The sequence below is a fragment of the Olea europaea genome, chromosome 1 (assembly GCF_002742605.1).
Source record: "Olea europaea var. sylvestris chromosome 1, O_europaea_v1, whole genome shotgun sequence".
NCBI lineage: Eukaryota > Viridiplantae > Streptophyta > Magnoliopsida > Lamiales > Oleaceae > Olea > Olea europaea.
Window position 1 is genome coordinate 15,549,911 of NC_036237.1, and position 13,236 is coordinate 15,563,146.

General features: G+C 37.2%; 2 protein-coding genes across 2 annotated transcripts; both read left to right on the plus strand.

Moving 5' to 3' along the window:
* Positions 1 to 1,057: 1,057 nt before the first annotated feature.
* On the plus strand, positions 1,058 to 3,889 carry LOC111395428 (galactinol synthase 1-like). Its single transcript, XM_023021417.1, has 4 exons — positions 1,058 to 1,390; positions 2,059 to 2,379; positions 2,850 to 2,984; positions 3,476 to 3,889. The coding sequence occupies exons 1-4, from the start codon at positions 1,058 to 1,060 to the stop codon at positions 3,695 to 3,697; spliced, it is 1,011 nt and encodes a 336-aa protein (XP_022877185.1). The 3' UTR covers positions 3,698 to 3,889.
* A 2,348-nt stretch (positions 3,890 to 6,237) lies between these two features.
* On the plus strand, positions 6,238 to 6,795 carry LOC111404896. Its single transcript, XM_023033629.1, has 2 exons — positions 6,238 to 6,524; positions 6,603 to 6,795. Exons 1-2 carry the CDS (start codon positions 6,238 to 6,240, stop codon positions 6,793 to 6,795), a joined length of 480 nt encoding a protein of 159 aa, XP_022889397.1.
* The last annotated feature ends 6,441 nt before the right edge of the window (positions 6,796 to 13,236 follow it).

Here is a 13,236-nt window from a genome sequence, read left to right on the forward strand (position 1 = left end):
AATACTAATTCGGATGAAATGTGATAGCACATGAAATGTGATAGCACATAGCACTCTTTTCAAGTTTATGCCAAATTTGTTTCTTTTCATTGCCACTTTCAAACCCAAATATTAAACCACATTCTCTTGAAAACGGTGCCACTCTTCCGACTCACTATGTGTATTTTTAGTTTTAAAAATCTTGGTTTAAGATACTATTTTTTGGTAATGGGAAACGATTCAACCTAATTTGCATATTTCAATTTGGAAAAAATATACCATTGGTTTTCTTTTGTTGTCTCAATAGCAAGTTGGTAGTCAATCTTCCACTATGACTACAAATCCACCTCTAATGATGAAAATCGTCATATCTTTATTATATTGTCGTGCCATACTAATGAAACTATACCTCACACAAATCAAATTAATTGAAAAGCAAAACCCAACTTTATAATGTTAGAGATGTGAGAATTACATGAAATCTAACGAAGACTTGGATGGTCTTCATCATTTTTGGAAATTAATTGTGCAATTATAATGAAAAGCTTGGAGATCAACTTGTTATTGGGAAAATAAATCAATGACCAATAATGCAGTTGTCCCTATTTTGAAAATATTCCAAAAAGACAGTGACATCCACTCGATGTCCTCTCTTTATATTTATCATCCCTCTTCAATCTGAGCATTAAAAAGAAAAAAAAAGGCATAAAAGGACGATAAGGAAAAGGATTCAAAGAATGTTATTGTCAACTCCAATTGAATAATGATTTCTACCTGTAGAATCCTAGCCGTTCATCAGGTGATAAGGCTAGTTCATGATTCAGGAATGGTAAGGTGAAGGAACTAATATTGTTCATTCAGTCCCTCCATACATGACCCATGACTTTACAAAAAATACATACAAAAAAACCCCAAAAATTATGATATTTTATTTGAATTTTGAATTTCATTTGAAGTTCATTTCACATGCATGAATATCAATTTCATCCGAGGCCTATATAAGGAGGGCCAAAGCTTCCCATCAAGCACAAGAACAAAAACCCTTGTGAATCTTTAATATACACTCTACAATCAAGAAATGGCCCCAGAAATAGCTATAGAAGCCTTCGTTGGCACCGGGAAAGTCCCGATGACTCCGGTCGACTCCGATCGAGCTTACGTGACCTTCTTAGCTGGTGCTGGTCATTACTACAAGGGAGTGGTTGGTTTAGCTAAAGGGCTAAGAAAGGTGAAAAGTGCTTACCCTCTTGTGGTTGCGATTTTACCTGATGTGCCCGAAGAACATCGTGAGATCTTAAGGTCGCAAGGTTGCATCATTCGAGAAATTGATCCTATATATCCACCTGATAACCAGATTCAGTTTGCAATGGCATATTATATCATCAATTATTCTAAGCTCCGTATATGGAATGTAAGTATAGATTCTAAACACGCTGGTGTTATTGATGATGATACTAGGAGTTCTATTTATGCATGCATGTTCAAGCATTTTATTCTTCTTTTTTCCCTTTAATTCTATTTTAAAATGCATATTTCATAACATGCATTTGTGTATTTGATAAACATATAAATTTCTTAGCCATAATATTACATGCATATCTTCGTGCAAAGCATTAATCAAGGAGAAAACACTATACAACATTTAGTGTTCAATTGCTTCTATTCAAGTAATTTGAAATTGACTACCCTCTCTAGAGTTTGTGTATGTGTTACATGTTCATGTTCAATTGCTTTTCGCCACCCTGTTAGGTCCATCAGTTAATGGAAGATCTCAAGTATAACGTCTTCAAGAAACCAAGTTTCGGTCTACCCCTCGTGTGTTCTACCTAGATAACTGTCACCTTTATAAAATGGGGCCTCTTTTTGTCAAATCAGGCCTCAGTTACCACCTAAGTCATTCTTCTCTTAATTTTTCCTCAATGGGCACCACATTCACTTCTTGTCTGCATATCCTCATTCGTTATCAAATCATTTTAGTATGACCATACATCCATCTTAACATCCTCATTTTCGATATGTCCATCTTATCGAAAACCGTAATCATCTAAACTTCTTCCTTTTTTCTCGTTAATAATACAGTTTGAGGAGTACAACAAGATGGTTTACCTTGATGCAGACATCCAAGTTTATGAAAACATAGACCATCTCTTGGACACACCTAATGGTCACTTCTATGCTGTAATGGATTGCTTCTGCGAGAAGACATGGAGTCACTCCCCACAGCACTCCATTGGGTATTGCCAACAGTGCCCAGATAAGGTTACATGGCCTGCTGAAATGGGTTCACACCCTCCATTGTATTTCAATGCTGGGATGTTTGTGTTCGAGCCAAACAGATTTACTTATGAAAATCTTCTTCAAACTCTCACTGTCACTCCACCAACACCATTTGCAGAGCAGGTGAGTTATGTGTGTTGTTGTATAATAACAAAAGCTTCAATCTAATTTGAGATTTTCTAGAACCTTAGACGAGCGATTGTGCTTGAATGGGTATTCTACTGGCTACTTTGATAATCCCAGTGGCTAGGGAAACTTCTGAGCATTGGACAATATCAATTATAAAAGCAGTTAAGACATTAGGAGCTATGATAAGGTTTCAGTTCTGGTTGCTTAGGTATAATCACGAGTCCTCAATGTGTAGAATTATGCGAGGCATGTTTGGACTGAACCTTTTTTCCTTGAATTATACAGCCTAATATTGTGCCTTACACCTTACAGAAGAAACTAATAGGCTTCCAGTGCAATGTGGCTAAAATCTTTATGCAGCTGATTTATAAAATTAGTTGGAAGAACCGATGACAATGTTTAGGCAGGCCATTTTGTAGGATTTTTTGAACATCATTTCTAATTGCTTTACTTTGGAATGACAGGATTTATTGAACATGTTCTTCCAACAAACCTATAAACCCATTCCACTGGTTTACAACCTGGTTCTTGCTATGCTATGGCGCCACCCCGAAAATGTTGAACTCGATAAAGTTAAAGTTGTTCACTACTGTGCTGCTGTAAGTATTTACTATCTAAAAACCATTTTGCCCGTAGAGAATTATACATATGAGCGCATATTTCGTTTGTAGTGTAAGATTGTGTAACGGACAAGAACTTAACTTCTTTTCAGCCAAGCTTAAAAGAAACTCAAACTTACTTTTAAGTAACTTTTGATTTCCAAACATGTTTGAATATTTTTACTTTTTCTTAATTATGAGTAAAAAATTACTTACTTTTGACATGGTACGTGATAATTTCAATTTCTAACTTTGAATTTCAAACATTTTTAAATTCTAAATCATTCTTATTGATTAACATGGAATTTACTTTAAACTAATTATTTAAAGCTTAGTCAAACATACACCTAATATTGTTCGGTACATATACTGTCCGCCTTTCTCGACAAGATACTGGGCTTATTGGTACTTCTTTAAAAAAAAAAAATAATAATAAAAAATAAAAATAAAAAAAATAAAACCTTCACTAACATGGTTTAATTTCCTAACAGGGATCAAAGCCATGGAGGTACACAGGCAAAGAAGCCAACATGGAGAGAGAAGACATCAAGATGCTAGTCAATAAATGGTGGGACATTTATAATGATTCATCCCTTGATTTTAATGCTGAAGAATCAGAAGTTTCAGAGGAAAAAACCTTCTCATTACCATCAATCATGGCTGCAGTGCCTGAACCTACAGTATCCTATATTCCTGCTCCTTCTGCTGCATAAACGAAGAAAATATCTGTCTTTATCACTGTGTGCAACTAAAAAATATGCATATATAGTTTGCTGCTGTATGATTTTGATATAATCATATATATCTAGCAGCAAATCAAGAAATATGTAATTTTTTTCCCTTGCAACTACTATGAAATATCCACTATTATCTGAAATGATAAAAGGACTCTTGGTAACAGATTAGACTATTGTTCGAACAATTCCTCCAATCTATCCCCGGAGTGCAAGGAGCTTCTATAAAATATCCATATATTGTATAACCCTATGGAGGCTATATCTATATCAATTCTCTTTTCAAATTCTCTTTTCAAATAAATAACAATATTAATGCTCACTGAAAAATAATCAATCTTAAAATGGATTTTTCTAGAGCACCACATAAAACTAGGAGTAACAGATCAAATATCATAAATCAAGGGTTCAGCTGTGCATAAAGCTAGTGTTCAAAGGCTTAAGAACATTTTACGCTACAGATGAATTTTCACAATCCACCATAATAACCATAAAGTACAATCCAATCCAGTGCAAGTGATTTTCGAAAATATGTAGCCCTCAAAAAATGAGTAAATTTCCACCAAAATGGGTTCCATAGCGCATGACTAAAGAACGCTTACAGATCTCAAGAACTAAATGTTAGGTTTGTGACTCTAATATGGATTAGGAGTCTTGAGATTATGTGTTTGACTTAGCTTAGAAAGGAATTAATTAGAATTCAAGTTTGAAAAGGAAATCAAATTGTATCCTAGATAAAATAGGAAACTAGAATCTCATCCACGTTTTCTCCTAATTATAATATATTTCCTTACCTTTTAGGACTATTTTAGGTTTTTGGTCGTGGCCTATAAATTAGAGGCACCTCTTTTCCGTTTTAATTGTAACAGTTGGCTAAATTGGCTTGTATTCTCCATATTGTTCAATAAAAATATCGTTTCCTCTGTGTTTTCTTTGTTCCTCTTTTACAAATTTAATCTTGTTTTTGGTCGCATGATCTAGTTTACTTCATAATTGTCATTATAATCTCCTTCTTCAAAATCCATTGGAATCAACTTGTATTTTTGGAGCTTCCGCGCCCAACACTAAAAGCTTCCTCACATTCTTCATATTCCTCATCTAGGGTATCCAATTCCTGGATTACTTCATCGTTGAAAAGAAAAGATGCTTGTTCTTGGAGGCTTTCAGTCATTTAACCCTATGGCAAAAATTATCTTATCTTTGATGCAATCCTCGACAACCTTTCTCTTGGTTATTGGAAACTGTAACCCATGAAGGGAAATGCACTCTTCTTTGAAACTCAAGTCATTTGAAGACAAGATCAGACCAGCAATTGTTTTGACAAGATCGTGCATACTTGCAAATCTGAGGAATGAAAACAGATTTCAAAACCTCAGGGATAAATTTATGGGAAAGTAGATAGAATAATACATTCAAGTTTTTAAGAGGTTCATCATTTATCATCAACAATTCTATATATAATATATAGAAAAAAGATCCATATCGAAACTTTTTTTTTTTGTGGCATATTTCTTTCCTTTTTTCTTTAAACTTCTGTGGGTGAAAATGGTCAGATGTGTTTTGTCTAATAGTTCATTTGAAAGAAATTAACAAATATCAACCACTTCGTGGCTAAACAATAGAATTTGTTAGTACCCTAAAGCTAAAAGAAACCTGGTTTCAAATGCTATAACTATCATCATGCCAGAAGAAATTTTGCTAACTGTTACCCATCACTTGCAAACTCCAGCCATTACGGTGTGTGAGTATAGTTTAAAAAAAAAAAAAAAAAAAAAAAAAAAAAAAAAAAAAAACACCCCTAAAAAAAAGGTCCACCTTATGCTTTAGACTAATACTAATGCAATGATGAACCACATTGTATTTCGTGGATGATGACATTTTATGTATTATAAGCATAGAAGAGCCTGTCATCCATGAAACCAGAAATAAAGACAATTCCAAGTAATGTGCATGGCATTATTGGAAAAAATATTATATTTTCTTTAGGCTTTAACTTTCAATGTGTTTTTGGGAAATTGCAAATATGGTTGCACCATAGACATTTTATCTATATATTTTAATAAATAGCCTTGAAGGAGATGATAAAAAAAAGGGACTAATACAAGATCTGCTTAAAGAACATTCCCAAAAGAACTTTTCTAGCTTGATGCTAAATATTTTAGGATTGTTAAGTAGCTAGAATACTTCATTCAACCTTAAGCGCACGTTCACTGAGTAGATCTCCTCCATTCTTTTCTATTACAACCAGCTCACCAACAGCATCAACAACAATCAACGGCAATCAACACAAAGAAATTTTCTTTTATAGTTATTTCCATATCATAGTTCTTATCATGTATAGATTGGATTCTCACCTATAAATTTATACAAAATCATTGTAACATACATGGAGGAAATAATATAATCTTCAATTCTTCCCTTAATCATACCTGTGTGTATCGACTTTTATTATGGTATCAGAGCAACCTCCTTCCTGCTGCCTCCTCTAATTTCTTTGACCTTCGAAACCAACAACTACCATGTCTGATTTGACATCGTTGACACCTTCACAATTGATCAACGACCTCACATCCCCATATTTCTTAACACCTGCTGCTGATAATCCTGGTGATGTGCTCGTCCCCGATCTCCTCACTGGAGAAAACTATGCAGCCTGGAAACGCTCGATGCGTATGGCCCTTAATGCCAAGAACAAACTTGTCTTTGTCGATGGAACTCTAAAGCGACCACCTGATGCTAACACTACCAACCTTTGGGATCGTTGCAGTGATATGGTTCTCTCTTGGCTCTTAAATTCCATCGATAGGCACCTTAGACAAAGTTTGATCTACTGCACCAAACCTTCTGATGTATGGACTGATCTGGACAACTGATTCTCTCAAAGCAATCACCCTCGTCTCTACCGCCTCCAACGTGATTTGGCTAACCTCAAACAAAACGTCATGTCCATCGCCACATACTACAATACAATTAAAGGAATCTGGGATGAGATCAATGCACTAACCGATGCCAACTCCTGCACTTGTGATGCTCGCAAAAAGGCCGAAGACACAGCCAGTACCGAACGACTCTTTTAATTCCTTATGGGCCTCAATGACTCCTTTTCCAACATTCGAAGCCAAATTCTCGCCATGGACCCCCTGCCCACAATCTCCAGAGCATATGCCACCAAACACCAAGAAGAGACACAACGCCTCCTACAAATTCCATTATTACCCAATCCCGAAAACTCGGCCATGGCTGTCTCACACAACAATTTTTCAGCTAATCACAGCTTCCGTTCCCGTAGCAGTAGAAAATGCACAAAGTGTGGGAAAGATGGACATCAAGAAGCCTCCTGCTTTGAAATCATTGGCTACCCTTCCCATTGGAACACCAATAAGCCGAGGCATCCCCCGCAATCCACACCTGTCAAAATCGGCCACACGATTCAGGCAGTAATCGGCCACCCACAGCGAAAATGGTGTCCCGTACCTCAACCCTTCCACGTCGAGTGCAATCCCTGGCTTATCTCACGAGCATTACTGACAATTGATGGAAATGTTGGAACCCAGCACCGTTGCACACTCGGCCTTCTCTGGTATCTCTCTATCATCTCCCCAAATCGCCCCAGGTCCCTGGATTATAGACAGTGGGGCTTCAGCCCACATTTCTTGTGTTTCTAACTTACCCAAAGCCTCACATGTTTGGGCCCATAGTCAATCCCTTACATTACCCACACGCTTCAAGGCCCAAGTCACACATATGGGCCACATCCATATTTCTCCCCATTTATGTCTACATAATGTTCTTTTTGTTCTCGATTTTAAATATAATTTAATCTCCGTAAGTCAACTCACAAAATCGTTTAATTGTGTTACTATATTTTCCTCTTCTATTTGTTTATTTCAGGACCTACGCATGAGGAAGCTGATTGGGATGGGTGAAGAACGTGGAGGTCTCTACCATTTTAAATTATTTAATCATGTTGCATTTCAACTCACAGCGAATCCTGTAGCCATACCGGACCTATGGCATCTTCGTTTAGGTCATCCTTCAAATTCTTGTATTCCAAAAATTTTATGTGATTCAAATAAAGTTAGAAATTGTGATAGTTGTATTCGTGGTAAACATATGCGCCTTTCCTTCAAACTGGTCGAAAATAAAAGTACTTTTACCTTTAACCAAATTTATTGCGATAGTTGGGAAGAATTTTCCACACCCTCTACAATTGGTTCACACTATTTTCTCACAATTGTTGACGACTTTTCACGTGTTACTTGGGTATACCTCATGTGTTTTAAATCTGATACATTTACTTGCCTAACCACGTTCATTAAAATGATCCACACGCAGTTTAATTGCCCTATCAAACATATTAGGTCTGATAATGGTCAAGAATTTCTTTCTCATCGTATGCAACAGTTCTTCCTTGACCATGGGATCATTCATGAGCGCACTTGTGTTGAAACACCCCAACAAAATGGTGTAGCAGAACGAAAACATCGTCACCTGCTAAATGTAGCTCGATGTCTTCGCTTTCATGCACATTTACCTATTACCTTTTGGGATGAATGCATACTTACTGCCACTTATCTGACTAACCGCATTCCAACTCCCACGCTTGATCACAAAGCGCCTTATGAACTCCTTTTCAACAAACCTCCTACCTATGATCACCTCCGTGTCTTTGGATGTCTTTGCTATGCACACACTTTAAGTGTCCACTGGGACAAGTTCTCTCCTCGTAGCACACCATGCATATTCTTAGGCTACTCTCAAACTCTACATACCTATCGTGTTTATGACTTGCAAATCAAGAAAATTTTCCTCTCTCGTGATGTCTACTTTGTAGAATCTACTTTTTCCTTCGCTCCTACCATGCAACCTTTCCACACATCATCAGATACCAATCAGCCCCTTGATGTACCTTACAGTATCCCATCTCCAACCCACGTTTCCCATGACACCCCCGACTCATCTCCTTCATCCATGCCAGACATGGAACCAACTATACCAACACCACAAGTTGTTGATGGACCTACCAACTCCCTTGAAATCGTCACCAGCTCAACCCCACCAACTAGACCTCGATGCACGATCACTTGTCCCACATATCTTCAAGACTACATTTGCTCAGATTTACCTTTAGAGGGACCACGTTCATCATCTCATTCCCAGTCTTTCTCAGGTACGGTTCACTCTCTACCTAATTTTCTTTCTTATTATTTCTTTAGTCCAAAACATTTTGCTTTCCTCTCTTCTATCTCCAAAAATGTTCAAAACCCCGTGCTTTACTCTCAAGCTATTCTTGAGCCGCATTGGTAACAGGCAATGACTTCTGAAATTCAAGCCCTTGAAACCAATCATACATGGACCCTTGAACATCTTCCCTCTGGTAAGAAGGCAATGGTTGCAAATGGGTTTATAAAAACAAAATTGTGCGCCGATGGTTCCATTGAACACCATAAAGCTCGTTTGGTTGCCAAGGGTTTCACTCAAGTTGAAGGTCTTGACTATAATGACACTTTTGCTCCTGTGGCTAAACTTGTTACTGTTCGATGTCTCCTTGCTATAGCTGCAGCTAAACACTGGATTCTTCAACAATTGGATGTTCACAATGCTTTTCTCCATGGTGATCTTGATGAGGAAGTGCATATACGTCCACCACCAGGATATTGTCGTAAAGGGGAGACTCGCGTTTGCCGTCTCCACAAATCATTATATGGTCTCAAACAAGCCTCACGTCAGTGGTATTCAAAATTATCACATGTTCTCATCCTTGCAGGTTTTGATCAATTTGCTACTGATCATAGTCTCTTCACCAAAACCAAAGGTACAACCTTTACTGTCGTTCTTGTCTATGTTGATGATATCATTGTTGCTGGTAATGACAGCTCTGCCATCAGTTCTATCAAACAGCATCTTGCACAGACCTTCAAAATCAAGGATCTTGGTGATCTCAAATATTTCCAAGGGATTGAAGTTGCTCGATATCCTAAAGCCATCTTTATCAATCAAAGGAAATATACCTTGGACATTCTTACTGATTGAGGTCAACTTGGCTCTCGCCCGGCATATTTTCCCATGGAACAACATTGCAAACTTAATGACTCAGATGGTGATCTTATAAACGATCCTAGCTCATATCGACGCTTGATTGGTCATTTGATTTATTTGACCATCTCTCGTCTGGATATGACCTTTGCAGTCAACATTTTGAGTCAGTTTATGCACACTCCTCGCCAGCCTCACCAACATGCTGCTATCCACTTGCTCCGCTATCTGAAAACTACACCTGGTTATAGACTCTTCTTTCCATCCAACTGCAATCTTCAGATATCTGCTTTTTGTGACTCTGATTTGGCAAGTTGTCCACTCACACGATGCTTCACAACTAGTTTCATCATCAAATTGGGCGACAGCCCCATCTCTTGGTGCACCAAGAAACACACAACTGTTTCTCACTCTTCTACTGAAGCTGAATATCGTGCGATGGCCACTACAACTTGTGAACTTGTTTGGCTTTGCCTCCTTCCACAGGAACTTACTGTGCCGCATTCACATCCTATTCTGCTTCACTGTGACAATCAGGCGACAATCCACATTGTACGTAATTCGGTCTTCCATGAACGTACCAAACACATTGAATTAGATTGTCATCTTGTTTGTGAAAAAATCAAATCTGGTCTTATTGCTCCCTCCTATGTTTCAAGCTCTCAACAGTTAGCTGATCTTTTTACTAAACCATTGGGTCGTGAATTATTTGTCTTCTTTCGGTCCAAGTTGGGCATTACGGACCTCCATGCTCCAACTTGAGGGGGAGTATTACAACCAGCTTACCAACAGCACCAACAGCAATCAACGGCAATCAACATAGAAATTTTCTTTTATAGTTATTTACATATCATAGTTCTTACCATGTATAGATTGGATTCTCACCTATAAATTTATACAAAATCATTGTAACATATATGGAGGAAATAATATAATCTTCAATTCTTCCCTTAATCATACCAGTGTGTATCGACTCTTATTATTTTCCTTCAATTCATTCAATGCAAACTTGATAGCTTTTCTGATAAGGCTTCGATCAACTTGACTACTTTCTGTGCAAGGCAGTATCATGGCCGTGGCAGCAAGTTAAGGAACAGATACAAGCAAACATATATGAATTAAACGCTACATATAAAAGCCTATTACTATAGTTGAATATCTGAAGAAGTTAAGAGGTCATGACAGCTGGTACTTATTGTAATAGGAAAGGCTATTTTTTGTGATAACTGTGGATGACAATGTCAATGTGGGCACATGGTGGGCAAGTTCTGCCATTCTAATAATGTGCAACTATCTTGATCTACCATGCTTAAATTTAATCCATAATCTTTCCATTTGATGCTTGTCAATGCATCCAGAGATGATTTAAAATTGAACAAGGTGAGTAGTCCTTGAAATACAGGACGTAGGCACAGAAATTAAAGATCAATCAAGAAATACAAGCAAACATGCAGATAATTTATTTTATTATCCTCAGTAAGGAGTAAGAACCATTAGTAGCAAGCAACCCGGGAAAAATAGAAGAAAAAAGATGGCAATTGATATAGTGAAGTTCAAATTTTTTGCGATTAATACTCCACAGTTATAATTCAAGCCTGTGTAGTTCATCATATTTACTTATATACTATATTTTTCCCTCATTGGGATGGGAGCAAATAAGGTTTCTTGACAAGGAAACTACAGCGAATTACTTATTATAGTTGCTTCTATTTTTCAAATCTATCTATCATATTGGCAGGACCTTAATAGTCAAACTCACATCAAAAGATATCATCGATTCAAAAGCATGCATGCAAAGAGAAGAGAAGAGGCATGAAATAGCTCAATGCAATCAAGATTTCAGCTTCAATTTCAGTTATAAACTGAACATACCAAACTACCAAGTAGACACCTTAGATCAGACTTTGGGAAACTTAGCAGAAGACATTTAGTAGTTTGACTTCCTATGAAAAATGTACTATAAAATGGATGACACAAATACTTTGAATTTTCATAAATAGGAAAGATCATTGTTTTGTTGCCAAGATCACACCTCTGTTTTCTTATCATAGGCCCTGAAGAAGGAAGATTGAGCTGTCTCTGGTATTTCGCTAATAATAATCATGACTTCAATCATCTGTCCATTACTTCGTTGGTTACCGGTGCTACAAGGTACTCCAGTACTCCCTAGAGCTATTCTCCAAATAAAATCCCAATTAGATGACAGATAATATCAAAGATAAACTGATAAAATCTGAATTTTAAACCAGTACATGAAACTTTAATGATTAATAGCCCTAATAATGCAGATGTGTATTGTCTATACAGTGAAAAAGTATAAAGAAGTAACTTTTGCAGCACTTATAATTTTGTAATCCACGCCAATGAAATTCTATTGCTAAACCTGCATATTAAATGTCTTGAATAATAAGATAACATATAAGGATGTGTTGACACATAAAAATTCAGCCCAAATCGAACAGCCCAAGGAGTGAAGCCCAATTGGAGGATCTCCAAATCAGATAGCCCAAAGAACGAAGCCCAATCGAACAAATCAAGATGAAGGCCCAAATAAGGAGGCCCAAGAATGCGGTAACGCCATCGCCCAAGTTTACAAGTCGCCCCAAATTTGAGCGAATGGAGTGTCATACAGTCGTCCAGAGCTATTACTCTATTCTCGCCCAAACCTTCAAGTCGCCCAAGGTCTTAACAAACATAAAGTGTCGTGGTTATCAAGAAGTGCAGTTATCAAAGTAGTTATTAAAGCAGCCCTATCACGTTCCATGATTCAAGGAATTCAATCGAAAGGGGTTGAACGATGAAGAGTAATGACAGCAGTTAAAAAAGGCAGTTTTCATGACAAGTTGGCCATTACGAAGAAAGTGGGCAGTTATAGGACGATCAAGCAGTTTTTAGGGCGGTTGATCACAAAGAGATCGTCCATGAAGTATAAAAGGGAGATAGGACATAGAAGCAAGAGACCGAATCAAAAACTCTCGAACAGAGAACATGTAATTTTCATTTCCTTAGCTTAGACTTAAACACTTTTCTTTCAGTAACTCGTGTACTTGCACCCCTTGGAGGCACATTATTTTTAATTTCCAATTGTAAAGTCATCGCCAATAAAAGAACACCCCTTTTTGGGACTTTGTCTCAAGAGGTTTGTCCCTTACACAATCGTCCGATCCTTTTTAATTGTTAGCGACTAACCCGCGTGAAACAGGATGCATTACAGAGTATAATGAGTAGAATGGAGCCATCGATTACAGCTCCTACACAAGGTGAGGTTACATCATGTTCCAAATATAGAGATGTTTGAAATATACTTCTAGTCATGAAACAAGTAAAGAAACAATGAAAAATAATGCTGTGAATAAACAATGTTCGACAGGAGCCATCAAATGGAGTTCGTGGAAAGAAATAATTCTTATATGGCACAAAAAGAACATCTGACTCTCTTTTAGATGAGTTAACAGCCAAAGAAGTTACAGTGTCCTACTGAT